At 48.8% G+C, this 17930-nt stretch overlaps 2 protein-coding genes across 2 annotated transcripts; both read right to left on the reverse strand.

Annotated features, from left to right (window-relative positions):
* Positions 1–8495: 8495 nt before the first annotated feature.
* Positions 8496–12029, reverse strand: LOC119268024 (CO(2)-response secreted protease-like). The gene is made up of 10 exons (XM_037549516.1): positions 11785–12029; positions 11414–11627; positions 11153–11305; positions 10973–11084; positions 10337–10895; positions 10160–10263; positions 9811–10053; positions 9592–9706; positions 9250–9463; positions 8496–9166 (listed from the first exon to the last, which is right to left on the reverse strand). The coding sequence occupies exons 1-10, from the start codon at positions 11869–11871 to the stop codon at positions 8610–8612; spliced, it is 2358 nt and encodes a 785-aa protein (XP_037405413.1). The 5' UTR covers positions 11872–12029; the 3' UTR covers positions 8496–8609.
* Positions 12030–13771: 1742 nt separating this feature from the next.
* Positions 13772–15215, reverse strand: LOC119268025 (50S ribosomal protein 5, chloroplastic-like). The gene is made up of 2 exons (XM_037549517.1): positions 15027–15215; positions 13772–14291 (listed from the first exon to the last, which is right to left on the reverse strand). The coding sequence occupies exons 1-2, from the start codon at positions 15154–15156 to the stop codon at positions 13978–13980; spliced, it is 444 nt and encodes a 147-aa protein (XP_037405414.1). The 5' UTR covers positions 15157–15215; the 3' UTR covers positions 13772–13977.
* Between the last annotated feature and the right edge of the window lie 2715 nt (positions 15216–17930).

Here is a 17930-nt window from a genome sequence, read left to right on the forward strand (position 1 = left end):
CAAAGCAGCTTGGCACTTGCTGCAAGTGCCAAACTCGCTGTGTGGACGAGTTCTAAAGGCACGGTATTTTCCCGATGGGTCGATTCTTAATGCAACGTGCCCTGCCGGCGGATCATACACTTTCAGACTTGCATGGTCGCGACCTCCTTATTGACGGCTTGATCTGGCGTATTGGCGACGGTTCACGAGTATTGATTCATCATGATAATTGGCTCCCAAGGAGCGGTAGCCTCAAGCCACTGGGCCAAAGCTACATCGCAGGTATTGCTACGTCTTGAGCTTGCGTTGGTTTTCCCCGAAGAGGAAGGGATGATGCAGCAGAGTAGCGTAAGTATTTCCCTCAGTTTTTGAGAACCAAGGTATCAATCCAGTAGGAGGCCACGCTCAAGTCCCTCGTACCTGCAAAAAACGATAGCTACTCGCAACCAACGCGATTAGGGGTTGTCAAGCCCTTCACGGTCACTTACAAGAGTGAGATCTCATAGATAGAATATTTTTGGTATTTTTGGTATAAAGATGCAAAGTAAAAAGTAAAGGAAAAGTAAATTGCAAAACAATATTAAAGTGATGGAGATTGATATGATGAGAATAGACCCGGGGGTCATAGGTTTCACTAGTGGCTTCTCTCAAGAGCATAAGTATTCTACGGTGGGTGAACAAATTACTGTTGAGCAATTGACAGAATTGAGCATAATTATGAGAATATCTAGGCATGATCATGTATATAGGCATCACGTCTGTGAGAAGTAGACCAAAACGATTATGCATGTACTACTATTACTCCACTCATCGACCGCTATCCAGCATGCATCTAGAGTATTAAGTTAAAAACAGAGTAACGCCTTAAGCAAGATGACATGATGTCGAGAGATAAATTCATGCAATATGAAATAAACCCCATCTTGTTATCCTCGATGGCAATGATACAATATGTGCCTTGCTGCCCCTTCTGTCACTGGGTAAGGACACCGCAAGATCGAACCCAAAGCTAAGCACTTCTCCATGGCAAGAACTACCAATCTAGTTGGCCAAACCAAACGGATAATTCGAGTAGACTTGCAAAGATAACCAATCATACATAAAAGAATTCAGAGAAGATTCAAATATTATTCATAGATAGACTTGATCATAAACCCACAATTCATCGGTCTCAACAAACACACCGCAAAAAGAAGATTACATCGAATAGATCTCCACGAGAGAGGGGGAGAACTTTGTATTGAGATTCAAAGAGAGAGAAGAAGCCATCTAGCTACTAACTATGGACCCAAAGGTCTGAGGTAAACTACTCACACTTCATCGGAGAGGCTAGGATGATGTAGAAGCCCTCCGTGATGACGGCCCTCTTCCGGCGGAGCTCCGGAATAGGCCCCAAGATGGGATCTCGTGGATACAGAAAGTTGTGCGGTGGAATTAGGTTTTTGGCTCCTGTTCTGATCGTTTGGGGGTACGTGTGTATATATAGGAGGAAGAAGTACGCCAGAGGAGCAACGAGGGGCCCACGAGGCAGGGGGGTGCGCCCCCATCCTCGTGACCGCCTCTTTTGTTCCTTGGAGCAGGGTCCAAGTCTCCTGGATCACGTTCGGTGAGAAAATCACGTTCCCGAAGATTTTATTCCGTTTGGACTCCGTTTGATATTTCGTTTCTTCAAAACACTGAAATAGGCAAAAACAGCAATTCTGGGCTGGGCCGGTTAATAGGTTAGTCCCAAAAATAATATAAAAGTGGTAAATAAAGCCCAATATAGTCCAAAATAGTAGATAATATAGCATGGAGCAATCAAAAATTATAGATACGTTGGAGACGTATCAGGCATCCCCAAGCTTAATTCATGCTCGTCCTCGAGTAGGTAGATGATAAAAAGAGAATTTTTTATGCGGAGTGCTACTTGGCATAATTTCAATGCAAATCTTCTTAATTGTGGTATGAATATTCAGATTAGAAAGATTCAAGACAAAAGTTTATATTGACATAAGAAATAATAATACTTCAAGCATACTAACAAAGCAATTATGTCTTCTCAAAATAACATGGCCAAAGAAAGTTATCCCTACAAAATCATATAGTCTGGCTATGCTCCATTTTCCCCATACAAAGTATTTAAATCATGCACAACTCCGATGACAAGCCAAGCAATTATTTCATACTCTAACTTTTTCAAAACTTTTTCAATCTTCACGCAATACATGAGCGTGATCCATGCATATAGCACTATAGGTGGAATAGAATGGTGGTTGTGGAGGAGACAAAAAGGAGAAGATAGTCTCACATCAACTAGGCGTATCAACGGGCTATGGAGATGCCCATCAATAGATATCAATGTGAGTGAGTAGGGACTGCCATGCAACAGATGCACTAGAGCTATAAGTATATGAAAGCTCAAAAAGAAACTAAGTGGGTGTGCATCCAACTTGCTTGCTCATGAAGAACTAGGGCAATTTGAGGAAGCCCATCATTGGAATATACAAGCCAAGTTCTATAATGAAAGATTCCCACTAATATATGAAAGTGATAACATGAGAGACTCTCTACTATGAAGATCATGGTGCTACTTTGAAGCACAAGTGTGGTAAAAGGATAGTAGCATTGTCCCTTCTCTCTTTTTCTCTCATTTTTTATTTTTATTTTGTATTTTTATGGCCTTTCTCTTTTTTTCTTTGGGCTTCTTTGGCCTCTCTCTTTTTCGTCCGGAGTCTCATCCCGACTTGTGGGGGAATCATAGTCTCCATCATTCTTTCCTCACTGGGACAATGCTCTAATAATGATGATCATCACACTTTTATTTTTCTTACAACTCAACAATTACAACTCAATACTTAGAACAAAATATGACTCTATATGAATGCCTCCGGCGGTGTACCGGGATATGCAATATGACAATGATGGAGTGTGTCATAATAAACGGAACGGTGGAAAGTTGCATGGCAATATATCTCGGAATGGCTATGGAAATGCCATAATAGGTAGGTATGGTGGCTTTTTTGAGGAAGGAATATGGTAGGTGTATGATACCAGCGAAAGGTGCGTTGTATTAGAGAGGCTAGCAAGGGTGGAAGGGTGAGAGTGCGTATAATCCATGGACTCAACATTAGTCATAAAGAACTCATATACTTATTGCAAAAATCTAGAAGTTATCAAAGCAAAGTACTACGCGCATGCTCCTAGGGGGATAGATTGGTAGCAAAAGACCATCGCTCGTCCCCGACCGCCACTCATAAGGAAGACAATCAATAAGTAAATCATGCTCCGACTTCATCACATAACGGTTCACCATACGTGCATGCTACGGGAATCACAAACTTCAACACAATTATTATTTAAATTCACAACTACTCAACTAGCATGACTTTAATATTATCACCTCCATATCTCAAAACAATTATCATGCTTTAATCTTTTCTTAGTATTCAACACACTCAAAAGAAAGTTTCACAGATCTTGAATACCAAGCATATTATTATTAAGCAAATTACCATGCTATTAAGAGACTCTCAAAATAATTTAAGTGAAGCATGAGAGATCAATAGTTTCTTTAAAACAAATCCACCACCGTGCTCTAAAATATCTAAGTGAAGCACATAGAGAAAAATTACTTAGCTCAAAAGATCTAAGTGAAGCATATAGAGCAAAATTATAACGCTCAAAAGATATAAGTGAAGCACATAGAGCAAAACTACTTAGCTCAAAAGATATAAGTGAAGCACATAGAGTATTCTATCAAATTTTAATTCATGTATGGCTCTCTCAAAAGGTGTGTACATCAAGGATGATTGTGGCATACTAACAAACAAATACACAAATAATACAAGACGCTCCAAGCAAAACACATATCATGTTGGTGAATAAAAATATAGCTCCAAGTAAATTACCGATGGAAGTGGACGAAAGAAGGGATGCCTTCCGGGGCATCCCCAAGCTTTGAATTTTTGGTGTCCTTGAATTATCTTGGGGGTTCCATGGGCATCCCCAAGCTTAGGCTCTTGCCACTCCTTGTTACATAATCCATCAAATTCTTACCTAAAACTTGAAAACTTCACAACACAAAACTCAAAATAGAAAACTCGTGAGCTCCGTTAGCGAAAGAAAACAAAAGGCCACTTCAAGGAACTTTAATGAAATCATTCTTTATTTATATTGGTGTTAAACCTACTGTATTTCAACTTCTCTATGTATTATAAACTATTTTACTAGCCATAGATTCATCAAAATAAGCAAACAACACACGAAAAACAGAATCTGTCAAAAACAGAATAGTCTGTAGTAATCTGTAGATAGCACAAGATCTGAAACTCCAAAAATTCTAAAATAAATTTCTGGACGTGAGGAATTTATCTATTAATCATCTGCAAAAATAATTAACTAAATATCACTCTTCAAATAAAAATGACAGCAGTTCTCGTGAGTGCTAAAGTTTATGTTTTTTACAGCAAGTTCAACAAGACTTTCCCCAAGTCTTCCCAACGGTTCTACTTGGCACAAAAACTAATTAAACACAAAAAACACAACCAAAACAAAGGCTAAATAATTTATTTATTACTAAACAGGAGCAAAAAGCAAGGAATAAAAATAAAATTGGGTTGCCTCCCAACAAGCGCTATCGTTTAACGCCCCTAGCTAGGCATAACAAGCAAGAATAGATCTAGGTATTGCCATCTTTGGTAGGCAATTATTCAATTAGGCATATACCATCTTTAGGAATTTCTTTCTTTTTATTAATTATCAAACTTTTAGCCACAAGATCGAAAAATTCATTTGTAATAAATGTTTCCTTAATAATAGCAAAAAGATTGGGATGAATACTTATAGATTTAAGATCCGCAATTTCCTTACTAGATGATTCACCCTTATTTTTAGAGACATACATAAGCTTGACAATTTTAGTAGGAGGACTAGGAGTATTCTTTACGGAAGAAAAAGCGGTTCCCAAATTTGTAATGATACCCTCAAGTTTATCAATTCTAGTAGAATCTAAGTTCATCTTCTCATGAACTATGGGTTCCTTTTCCTTCATATTTTTCAAAGTCATTCCTACCTTAGATCCATATTGAGTAATTTGATTTTGGATCCTTTTATCTAGATTTTCAATTGATTCAATAGTAGCAACTTTATTTTCAATAATTTCAATTCTTTGCATAACATGCTCCAGAGTTAACATGGTTCCATTAACCAAAAGAGGTGGTGAGCCAAATAAATCTAACATAGCATTATAAGAATCAAAAGTATGGCTACCCAAGAAGTTCCCTCCAGCAATGGTATCGAGGAAATATCTATTCCAAGGATTAATACCTACATAAAAATTGCGGAGAAGAACTAAGGTAGATTGCTTTCTGGTAGATCTATTTTGAGCATTGCAAATCCTATACCAAGCATCTTTTAGATTTTCTCCCTCCCTTTGTTTAAAATTTAGAACTTCACTCTTGGGAGACAATGAAGAAGATATGAGACTAGCCATGACGACAAGCAAACAAACTAGCACACGAGCAAACAAAAGGGCAAACAGAGAGGGAGGATAGAGAGAGAGGGCGAATAAAACGGCAAGGGTGAAGTGGGGGAGAGGAAAACGAGAGGCAAATGGCAAATAATGTAATGCGAGAGATAGGGATTGTGATGGGTACTTGGTATGTTGACTTTTGCACAGACTCCCCGGCAACGGCGCCAGAAATCCTTCTTGCTACGTCTTGAGCTTGCGTTGGTTTTCCCCAAAGAGGAAGGGATGATGCAGCAGAGTAGCGTAAGTATTTCCCTCAGTTTTTGAGAACCAAGGTATCAATCCAGTAGGAGGCCACGCTCAAGTCCCTCGTACCTGCACAAAACGATAGCTATTCGCAACCAACGCGATTAGGGGTTGTCAAGCCCTTCACGGTCACTTACGAGAGTGAGATCTCATAGATAGAATATTTTTGGTATTTTTGGTATAAAGATGCAAAGTAAAAAGTAAAGGAAAAGTAAATTGCAAAACAATATTAAAGTGATGGAGATTGATATGATGAGAATAGACCCAGGGGCCATAGGTTTCACTAGTGGCTTCTCTCAAGAGCATAAGTATTCTACGGTGGGTGAACAAATTACTGTTGAGCAATTGACAGAATTGAGCATAATTATGAGAATATCTAGGCATGATCATGTATATAGGCATCACGTCCGTGACAAGTAGACCGAAACGATTCTGCATCTACTACTATTACTCCACTCATCGACCACTATCCAGCATGCATCTAGAGTATTAAGTTAAAAACAGAGTAACGCCTTAAGCAAGATGACATGATGTAGAGAGATAAATTCATGCAATATGAAATAAACCCCATCTTGTTATCCTCGATGGCAATGATACAATACGTGCCTTGCTACCCCTTCCGTCACTGGGTAAGGACACCGCAAGATCGAACCCAAAGCTAAGCACTTCTCCCATGGCAAGAACTACCAATCTAGTTGGCCAAACCAAACGGATAATTCGAAGAGACTTGCAAAGATAACCAATCATACATAAAAGAATTCAGAGAAGATTCAAATATTATTCATAGATAGACTTGATCATAAACCCACAATTCATCGGTCTCAACAAACACACTGCAAAAAGAAGATTACATCGAATAGATCTCCACGAGAGAGGGGGATAACTTTGTATTGAGATTCAAAGAGAGAGAAGAAGCCATCTAGCTACTAACTATGGACCCGAAGGTCTGAGGTAAACTACTCACACTTCATCGGAGAGGCTAGGATGATGTAGAAGCCCTCCGTGATGACGGCCCTCTTCTGGCGGAGCTCCGGAACAGGCCCCAAGATGGGATCTCGTGGATACAGAAAGTTGCGGTGGTGGAATTAGGTTTTTGGCTCCTGTTCTGATCGTTTGGGGGTACGTGTGTATATATAGGAGGAAGAAGTATGCCGGAGGAGCAACGAGGGGCCCACGAGGCAGGGGGCGCGCCCTAGGGGGGGCGCCCCCCACCCTCGTGACCGCATCTTTTGTTCCTTGGAGCAGGGTCCAAGTCTCCTGGATCACGTTCGGTGTGAAAATCACGTTCCCAAAGATTTTATTCCGTTTGGACTCTGTTTGATATTCCGTTTCTTCAAAGCACTGAAATAGGCAAAGAAAGCAATTCTGGGTTGGGCCTCCGATTAATAGGTTAGTCCCAAAAATAATATAAAAGTGGTAAATAAAGCCCAATATAGTCCAAAACAATAGATAATATAGCATGGAGCAATAAAAAATTATAGATACGTTGGAGACGTATCAGGTATCACACGTGTTGGGGATCTGCTCGAAGCCGATGGCTTCTCATGGGACAAATGCAAAGTGCAGGAAATGTTCGCCCTGGATGAAGCTCAAGAGATTCTTTAAATACCAGTTTGGGGACCGGGGGTGCAAGACTACCAAGCTTGGAACTACACCAAGAATGGTATCTTCACGGTCCGCTCGGCATACCATCTACGCATGAGCCAGAAGAGGGTAAGATCCGGACGGCCGGAGTCTTCATCCTCGGTGGCGGATCACAAGTCTTGGCTGAACCTTTGGGACACGATCGCGCCGGGCAAAGTTAAAATCCATATGTGGAGGTTGATTCGGAACGGGCTTGCTGTGGGAGCGGAATTATTAAGGAGGAAGATCAAGCAGGGTGTTTTTTGCATTGTGTGTGGGCGGGAAGAAACAAACTACCATAGATTCTGGGGTTGCGATTATTCTGCTAAGTTCTGGAAGATAATGCAGTCGGAATTGGGGGTATCGGTGGCGATCCCGCCGGAGTCAGCTTACTCCCAGAGTGCGTTGTCGAGATGGTTGATGTCGTGGTTCGCGGAGGCTACGGATGGCGAGCGAGCGGTCATGGTTCAGGGTGCATATGCGCTCTGGCTCGCGAGGAATAATGCACGCGATGGGCAGTGGATCGAGGAGGCAGAGATGATAGTAAAAAGAGTCTTCCATCTAATGGGCGAGTGGCAATCGATACATGGCCGAAAGAGCAAGGAAAACACACCGGCGGTGGAGGAGAAATGGAGGCCCCTGGAGGAGGGGTGTGTGAAGGTAAACGTCGACGGAGCCACATCGAAAGGGGGGGGGCAGTGGTGGAGCCGGGCTGGTATTTCGAAACCATGATGGTGCTTTCTTGGGAGGCTTTTGCCATGTCCTTCCACTGGGAAGTGACCCCGCAAGGACTGAACTCCTGACGTGCAGAAGGGCCGCACAGGTGGCTGAGGAGCGGAACATTGCCAACCTACATATCGAGATGGACTGCAAGGAGGTCGTAAGGAGGTGGTATGTAAACTTCAAGGCACGCAAAAGGACTTCTCACTGCTGGGGCCTGTGGTGGAGGAGGTCAAGCGCCTGCTAGCCTCAAGGAAGAGCTGGAAGATTTCGTGGGTTAGGCGTGATGCTAATAAAGGTGCCCACTTGTTAGCTAGGGAAGCAGTTTCAACTAAGTTAAGCAAGGTGTGGCTGCATGTGCCCCCAGATTTTATTTTACAGACTATTTCAGACGAAATCCCCGTATGAGGTGCTTAAATAAAGATGTGACTGAATTTCAAAAAAAAAATCAGTACCCTGAAAAAGTTCCAGTAGACACAAAAGAAAAGGAAGAGGCAAACACAGTATCCCCGCAAAAAAGAAAAAAAAACAATCACACGACATTAACCGCGAAATGCGTCCGGACCGAGTGCGCGCCATCTGACCAGGTGACGGCGCCGTAAGCGTACCCCTTGCTGGCCCGAGCGCTCGCAAAACTCACCTCGTACGCCGCCGTCGTCCACCGCCTCGAGAACACCAGCCGCTCGGGCAACACCTTCAAAGACAGGCCCGCCGGTGCCTCGACGGTCGCCGTGTACGTGGCGTTGGGGGGGCCCACGTTCATGGCGGTGCGCGACACGGTGACCGCCTTCCCGGCCGCGAGCCTCGGCACGGAGATGGACGGGTAGTTGATGCCCGTGGCGATGAGATCCGGCGAGGGCGTGCCACGCGGGCAGGCGAACCCGGCGTCGCCGGAGACCATGCGAACGAGCTTGGCCTTGTAGCCGTAGTAGCAGAGGAAGTTGAGGTAGTCCTTTGCGGTGGTGTCGAACACCAGGCCCGGGCTGAGCGCCCGCAGCGGGCTGATCTCGCCGGCGCCCATGTCGTGTCCGGTCGCCACCGCGCCGGTGTTGCTCGCAACCGGCTGCCCGAGGTTGTTTCTCGTCGTCGCTGCAGCCACGATCGATCGCTTTGGTTAGAAATGCCAATCTACTTTGCTTAAATTTGTCGAGACTACTAAGCTTTGCTTAAACCTGTGGTCATGAGAGCTGATCTGATCATGGACGGGGACCAGCCCGGGTGGGCCGACTTGACGAAGGCGCCGGCGCCTGCGACGTGCGGGCAGGCCATGGAAGTGCCGGACTTGATGGCGAATGCCGAGGCCTTGTTGCCGTCGGGGACGTCCGCCTTGTCTGTGGACGGCATCGCGGCGGCGAGGATGGTGACCCCGGGCGCCATTAGATCAGGCTGTCACCAAGAAAAAGAAACATCCTGTCAGAATGCAAGCTACTACAGTACTACAAATTAAATGCCAGATTGGATCTTTCTCTTCTGACCCATGCTGATTAATCATGTGAATTAATACTATTACTGACCTTGAGGATGGATTCGGTGAGACCACCAGGGCCGCGCGCTGAGAAGGACGCCACCATGGGCGCGGGCTTGAACAGCTTCACGTCCTCGGTCGGGAGGATCACGGCCGTCGGATTCCTGAACCAACCAGGGAAACATCCATACTTCCTTTCTGGTCAGTGGTCACTACTAGGCGTAACACGGAAGGAAAAACTCCGGTTGGGTTGGGTTGGGTGACTCACTTGGTGGAGTTGATGTAGTCGAGGATCCGCGCGCCCAAGTCGGCGCCCACCTGGGAGAAGGCGAAGCTGCCGGCATCGAACGGCACGTCCTTCTCCGTGTCGTCGATCAACACCAGCCCACTCGCCCCGGACCCCTCCGCCACCAGCTTCTTCACCCGCCGCGACACCATCGAGTTCGTGCCCACACACACTACGATCTTTCCGGCTACCTTCTGCACGTCCAACGATCCCGGATAACAGTTGCTGCAATGCAAATATGCAATACAAATTCGTGACCGACACGCTCAAAATTCATCCGTCTGCACACGTGACGTTGAGAGACGGACGCTTCAAAATGGTCTTGCTGTACCTTGCCTCGGACACCGGCGTGTACCGGCCTGCCGCTTGTGCTCCGGACACCAGAGGGAACCGGTCTCCGCTGAGGCTTTGGTTGGAGAAGTTGATGGCGACTCCCTGACATGGCGCCTCACGTTCAGGACGTCAGTCAGGTTGCAAGAACAAGAAGCATGGCAATGGCGACGCGTACCTTGACGACGTTCCCGTTGCCGAGGACGACGCTGGACTGGAAGGTGCGGTCGATGCTGGAAGCGGCGACGGTGAGGATCCACGGAGCGGAGTTGACGACCGTGTAGGGATTAGGGCCGTCGTTGCCGCCGGAGCAGACCACCAGGACGCCCCTCTGGTGCGCGTGGAACGCGCCCAGCGCGATGGGGTCGCTGAGGAAGTCGGACGCGAAGGCGGAGCTCATGCCGATGGAGATGGAGATCACGTCCACGCCATCGCTCACCGCGTCGTCGATGGCCTTGAGCAATGCAGAGCTAGAGCACCCGCCCATGGTGCACACCTTGTACGTGGCCACGCGGCTCGCGGGCGCGCCGCCCTTGGCCGCGCCCCGGGCCAGGCCGTAGTAGTCCGCGTCCGCCACGACCGTGCCCGCGGCCGTCGACGCGCAGTGCGTGCCGTGACCGACGGTGTCTCGCGGCGAGCCGGTCATCGCGGCCGTTACCGCGCCAAGGGAGGCGTTAGACGACGTGGGCGCCGCCGAGCCGGGCTGGATGCCGTAGTACCGAGCCCCGATGAGCTTCCTGCGGCACACAATGCACGGTCGCAGAATTTAAGCCGTTGTGCACAACATGGCAAGTGTTGTTTTGCTAGTACATACTTGTTGCAGTTGCTCTTCTTGAAGTCCGGGCCTTCCATGCACAGGCCTCGCCACCTCGCCGGCACGTCCCCCATCCCGGCGTCGTTGAAGCTCTGCGACTCCGGCCAGACACCTGACGACGTACGACACCAAATCAAAAAGGGTTGCAGGCAATGCCGATGTCATAAGTCGCGCACGTACCGGTGTCGATGACGCCGATGATGACATCGCCGGAGGCACGGCGGCCGAGGCGGTCGGTGCGGAGGCCGGACTGCGTGTCGAGGAAGTCCCACGAGCGCGTGGTGTGCAGCTGCAGAGCGCGGTCCCGGAACACGGACACCACCCTCTCGTGGTCTGGTGGTGCAACAACCAAACAAAACAAAATTACCATCAACTCACTGGCGCACGATCATCATCACAACAAACAAAACCGCGACGAATGGACGGGAGGCCAGTCCGAACCGGACAGCGCGGCGGCCTCCTCCTCGGTGAGCTCGGCGGCGAAGCCCTCGAACGCGTGGTGGTAGCTATGCGTCAGCGACGGCGTGGATGGCCATGGCTCCTGCTCGCCGCTCGCCACGACGGACGACAGCATCTCAAGGTGGGCGGCGCGCACCGCCTCCACGTCGCCGGCTCCCGAGGAAGCGGAAGGACTCCCCATGTAGACGACATACGACTGAAACGATGATGCCCGTCAAACAAACCATGGCAACAATCGATCAACTCCTACCACTTCAGATATCGCATTTCAGGGTTCAGAGTTCAGACACATGCATGCATGGCCGGGTGCGATCTACGTACTATAACAGGAATAAGTCTACTGCTAGAGCTACCTCTTTGGTGTGCTGTGCTTCAGCTGAGAGGGATACCAGGAGGCGGTAGGCGAGGACAAGGATGACGAAGTGCGCGCGGTTCACCATTGATCCCTGCTCACTCCTAGTTTCCTGCTAGAAATGGAGTGACCGATATGATGCCTGCAGCATGCGCGCTGGGCGGGCCCAATTTGTAGCCTCCTTCCTTCCTTCCTTTTGGTTTGTTTATCGGAATCCGATTCATCTCAACTCTGACTGCTCTCTCTTTATCTTCCTTTTCTCTGGTGCTGCTGCTTTACCTCGCTTTTCTTTTCTTGTTGGGTCTAGTACATATATAGAAGCTTCTCATGGAAACTGCTTTCTCCTCGTCGTCGTCGCTGATCGACCACATGGCCGTCTGAGATGATACCCAAATGCTGACAGATCGTTCTTCTTTTTCTTCTTCTGAAGAGATTGCTTGACACTGAGGGATGGAATATATGCGCTATGACACTCAGCCAGCCCTACTGTTGCAGCGATTCTCTCGGATGTAAAAGAAGGTTTCGATGCTTATATCTCAAGCTTTACTTAGTGCTTCTGCCCATGATTAGAGCTGACGAGTGAGCATTTGGACTCTACTGTTTCTTCACCAGTGGTTGCTGATCAGGAAGATAACTACTACTATATCACAAGGAAAGTGATGGATCGTAATGTCGGCCAAGAATCTTTTGCCGTGTCGTCGTGGTATTTAACCGCACATGTCGTTAAAGCCGCGCGGCAGTGCTAACCATGTCGGTGCTGCCTAGTGTTGGACAACGCCGGGGCAGGTCATTTTCAGGCACCTTATCGAATTGCCTTTGGCAGGTGACACTCGTTTTCTGGTAGTTGAGCTCTCACCTCAGGCAATACAAAGACACATTGTCTATGGTCTCAGTCGAGTGAGACTTAACCACATTGTCTATGGTCTCAGTCGACTGAGACTTAACCGTCAAGTGACATTAGTAGTATATAAGAAGAAGAAAAACTGAAAATAACTTTTTTGTACGAATCTCCATGCAAGATCAAAGGAATATAGCATCAACTGAGACATAACGAAGTCATGTGTTTCTTCTTTTCTCAGCACTGCTTCTCTTTTTCTCTCTCTTATTAAGGATTTGTTTCATACTAGTATTATTTTCAGAGCACTGCCTATTTTTCCTTCTTGCTTTGGTATGGCAATATCAGGATGATCTGATGATGACTGTTTAATTTTATACTGGGGTGGAGATCCGAGACGGGATCACAGTCAGAAATTCATTGCCACTGGAGATGAGATGGTGGGGAGCAAAGGGAGGGATGTGAGGTTTAAGAGTGTCAAGTGCCAGCACATAGCAAAAGCTTTTTTGCTCCATGACAATGGCGCATCCAGTTCTCGCTATTCGGCCTGCCTGCCATTCTGTTTCAGGCCTGCCTACTGACTGACCAAGCAGACCCAGAATCAACTTAAGTGATGGTGTTCCTGTTCTTCAGTTATCATTTCAGTGGGAACTTGATGCATCGGAAGCTCCAGACGGTGAGTGTTATAAATAGACAGATAAAAAAATTGTTTCAGTTAAAATTGAACTGAGAAGTAGTAGATGACTGTAAAGAGTTTGAGGGGGGCGTACATTGTTGTTCTTGTTGTTCCTTCCTTGAGCATCAAGGGCCACAAAGGAGAGGGCTGGGTGCAGTATTCACATACTGGGCAGCGTAACCAACTGAGCAAGCAAACGGAGATTCGTTTGAGCTATCAAAGCCAGTGGAAACTCGTCTGAAAGTGCAGACTTTCAGCAAGCACGAAACCTGTCTGAAAACTGATGTTTTTGTTACCGAAGAAGGACCGATGTTCCTTTCAAGTTTTAAGCCACTGCATATTTGAGGGAAGATGGTGTCCAAGGACTAGTCGGCATTCCAATAGCATATTTGAAATAAATCAAAATTTTACAGAATAACAAACGGCAAAAAAAACATCCCAAAACTTGCTTCAGACAGACAGTTGTACAACATAGACTAACCACAGATAACAGCACATCAATCTGCTGCTATGGACACGCAAAAAGGTTTCATTATGGTAAAAAATTAATTGCATTATAACCGATTGCGTGTTTCAGAACAGAAAAATTGTACAAACGAAACAAACACCAATGCATTAGAGGAACGCAACACGTAGGTTTACAGAGGAATGGTACGGACCAGCTGTCCGACATCATGTGCCGGTCACACGTTCTTGAGCTTCTTCATCTTGGACGGTGGCCACCTGCCCTTCTTCCTCAGCCGCCTCTTTTGGACGAGCCGCTTGCGCCGCTGCCTCAGCTTCTTGGCCACCTTCATCCGTGCCCTCTGCTCCAGGATCATCCGCTGCTTGGACTCGAACGGCATGTCCTCGATCGAAGCCACTGGTTTTGGCTTCTCTGGTTGCTCTGCCGCATCAGTTGGACCAGCCTCTGCAGAAGCGTGGACAACCACGGGCATCTTCTTGGCAAGAGAAACATGGCTGACTGAGGCGCCAGTCTTGCACTGAAGTCTCGAGGCTACAAAGAAGAGCAATGACAAACGACACTTAGTAGGATCTTTGCTTACACCGATGTAAACATTGAAATTCTGAGCTTATGTATGTCACATGATTCGTAGCATATGTAATGTGCACCAGCAAAATTTATTGCGCTCTCTACTATCATTAGATGGAATTGCTACAGAAAAGATATGGCCTGTCTATGCTTACCTGATGTACACATTGACATACTGAGCTCATGTATGTCACATTGCTCATAGCATATGTAATGCGCAGTAGCTAATTTTAGTGTGCTCGCTACATCATTAGATGGAGCTGGTAAAGAAAACATATGGCATGTAAACTCAATTACTCGTCTGTAGCAACTTGCAAACCGCGAGCTGCCACGGTGTGCTTACGGATTTCATAAGACATCAAGTGTCCGTAGCGGTGGCCTATGCTCATAAGACAATTTATAGTAGCACTAAGTTTGAAAGGAGCAACCTTCTGAGGTAGTAAATGTAGGCTAGCAGAGAAAAATGAACATTCTTCCAAGAGACTGGTGCAGACAGATTGTTTGAATAAATTCCCGGGCGAGCCATTCCCATCGAGGACAAGCTGAAACGCCGCGACTAAAATTACGCACGCCCGGACTAATTCCTCCACCGATTTCGTTATCATATTTCGCGACAAGGGATCACCCAGTAAGTACTTGGCCATGGAACATCAACGAACGTACGGGACAATGGCGGGATGAGGCATAACGGCAGCTTACCGAGGTAAGGGAAGGCATTATTGCTGGCGGCGGTGGCGGTGGCGGTGGAGCTGGAGAGAGCTCGGGCACGAGGAGCGGAGGAGGGGGAGGGGGCGAGGAAGGAGACGGTGGGGGACAGGAGGAGCGCCATGGCTGTGGATTTGGGTTCCGGCCTATCCTATGCGGAGGAAGGCCACCTCTGCTGGAGGGATAAGCCTGTACAGGGAGAGTGCGCTGCGGTCTGATCAGAAATCAACGGACAGAGTTAGTCGCGCTTGAAAAGGGCTGAGATGCTCCTCACGTAAGAAAACAATAAAGCACAGCATTTCATATATATATATTCAACTTAATATCACAGCATTTGATTTCATTTTACAGTGGACGTATTATTTTTCAACAATTCTATGCGAGCGCACATGTTGTAACATGTTGCATGGCTATTGTTTTAGGGTTTCTCGGTTGCACAAATATCACCAAAGGTGGCCACTTGATATGCATTTTAAATAGTGCAAGAGCATACCAAAACGTTTCTGACCGCTAAGAGCAACTCTAACATAGACCCATATCTGCCAGCTAGCCTTCATATTTGGTGGTTGGACGAGACGATATAACAAGCCCTCCATCCATTCAAGTATTGGTACCACAGACATTTCAGGAGACACACTTTCTTTAGCCGCCGCCATTTGGTGTCACCCCTGCTGGCCGGACTGCTATGAGTCGTTCCTAGACTTCCCATACTTCGCTGCAGCCCCACAACTGTTTCTCGCCATCTGGTCGTGCCACTCCTTCCACCGCTCGATCTCAAGGTGTTCGACGACTTAGGGCATCTCCAGCCGTTGGCCCCCCAGGAGGGGCAAAAAATTGCCCCCTGGGGACGCACCGGCGCTAAACCGCGCATTGGGGACGTGATGCCCCCCAGTCGCGGCCCCCGACGGGTTTTTAAAATGTTCAAATTCGGCGCAAACACAATGCAAACACGGGCGAGTTCGTTCAAATTTAAACATATTTTACAAAAAAAAAAGAAAAAAAAACTACCGCGGGCTACCCCCGCCGTCTCCCTCGCCGCCCGCCTCGCCGCCCGCCCACGCGGTTCTACATGCCGAGGGGGCTGTAGAACCGCGTGTAGTCACCGCCGCCGTCGTCGTCGTCGCCCCGGCCTACGCCTTTGCCGTCCCTGCTGCATCCCTCCCCCGGTTGGCGCGGCGGGTTGGACGGTCCGGGGGCGTCGTCGTCGTCGCTATCGAGGACGACGACACCGTCCTCGTCCTCGCGGCCACGTTTGCGGGCGGCGATCTCCTCCAGGGCCCGACGCTGCCGGATCATCTCCTCGCGTAGGTAGTCGTCGCGCGCCCACCGCATGGCGTCCTCGTCGGAGAAGCCGCGCCGGGCTATCTCCTCGTACTCTGGAGGGAGGCTGGACTCCACCTTGGGCTCGACGAGGGCGCCGGAGCTGCGGGTACGCGCGCTGACAGGCGTGTCCTGGGGCTCCGGCTTGACGGGGCGGAGGTGGAGGCAGGGAGAGCCGTCGGACGAGGAGGAGGACACCCCGGTCTCCATGCGCCTCGGCGTCCAGGAGCTTCCCCGGCGGCGTGAGAAGGACGGGGGAGCGGGGTACTCGAGGCGCGGCGTGTTGCCGCCATCGATGTACTCGAGGACAGACTCCAACGTGCGCCCGAGCACGCCCCACCACCGACGCCGGTCGGCGGCGTTGAACCTGCCGGAGGGCACGACGCTGTTGGTGGCCTCGAACTGCTCGTCGTGCCGGCGACGGAAGTACGGCTCCCAGATTGGGCTGTCAGGGACGTACCGGGGCCCCTCCCTCGCCGCACGCGGCAGGGACGAGCGGATGCGTGCGATCTCCGCAGGCCGCGCCGCGCCGGTGGGTACCGGGGGCACCGGCACGCCGCCGGCGCTGATCCTCCACGCCCCGGGCACCCGCATGTCCGGCGGGACCGGGTACTCGGCCTCGAAAAGGAGGCGAGCCTCGTCCTCGTGCAGATGACGGCGCCCGAAACCCTTCGCCGCCGCGCCGTCGTCTGGAAAACGCTCGGCCATGCTTTCTCAACTGGTGACGGCATGAGGAGGAAAGGGGGAGAAATGAGCGCGTCGCCGGTGGATGATCGGGGTGAGTCTCTCCGGCGCGCTTGCAGTCGGCTTTTATAGGCAGAGACGCCGCGTGGTAGGCTTGGCCGGCGCGTTACGTGTGGCGGCCAAGGGACGCGTCGCCCAGCCTTCACTGCGCCAGCCGTGAGGCATCAATGGAGGCTGACCGGCGCGGCAGCACGCGGCAGCTTTGGCATTGATTCGCCGCGGGAAACGAGGCGATGAGGACGACAAAGGGGCAAGAAGAGAGTAGAGTCGCTGACGCGGCGGGCCCGCGGCTCTTCGCGCCAAAAACGATTCGCCCGGCGCCCCCGAGCGACCCCCAGCGCGCCGGGTTCGGGTTGGGTCCGCCGGCGCCAATTTCGGCCCGAGCCGGCTAAAATTGGGCTCTTGGGGGCGCGACTGGGCCGATTTTTTGGTGCCGGCGAACGAAAAAACGCCTGGAGGGCCTTCTTGGGGGCGCGGCTGGAGATGCCCTTACCCCGAGGTAGATTTCGCCAACTTTTCTTGTAAATTTAGTTTAGCGGCTCATAGCTCATGTAGACGGCATAGGATTCACATTCTGTGTATCAGTAGAGCTATTTTTGTACAATTCATCATTGGATTCGAGCTTCGAGTCTTGATAGTGAAATCATGGATGCCGAAGATGATATGTTCTCTTGATGGTTGCTGACTGGATAGCGGCAACCGGCACAAAGAGGAAGCATGCAAGATCACAGGTTGGTCGACCGACATTTCACCAAAACAGAACAGAAGGCCACGAGAAGTTCATGCGCAAACTACTTTCTGTCGGGTTGTTCCACGGATGTTCCGTCGGATCGA

This window comes from Triticum dicoccoides, chromosome 3A (assembly GCF_002162155.2).
Source record: "Triticum dicoccoides isolate Atlit2015 ecotype Zavitan chromosome 3A, WEW_v2.0, whole genome shotgun sequence".
NCBI classification, from domain to species: domain Eukaryota; kingdom Viridiplantae; phylum Streptophyta; class Magnoliopsida; order Poales; family Poaceae; genus Triticum; species Triticum dicoccoides.

Bases quoted from the DNA above. Each gene is read 5' to 3' on its own strand.
- LOC119268024 (XM_037549516.1), bottom strand. From the start codon at position 11,871: ATGGTGAACCGCGCGCACTTCGTCATCCTTGTCCTCGCCTACCGCCTC. The intron at 11,085-11,152 runs GTACGTGCGCGA...GTACGTCGTCAG, and splicing joins CATCGGCGTCATCGACACCG to GTGTCTGGCCGGAGTCGCAG. The intron at 10,054-10,159 runs GTACAGCAAGAC...TTTGCATTGCAG, and splicing joins ACGCCGGTGTCCGAGGCAAG to CAACTGTTATCCGGGATCGT.
- LOC119268025 (XM_037549517.1), bottom strand. From the start codon at position 15,156: ATGGCGCTCCTCCTGTCCCCCACCGTCTCCTTCCTCGCCCCCTCCCCC. The intron at 14,292-15,026 runs GTAAGCTGCCGT...TCTTCTTTGTAG, and splicing joins TAATGCCTTCCCTTACCTCG to CCTCGAGACTTCAGTGCAAG.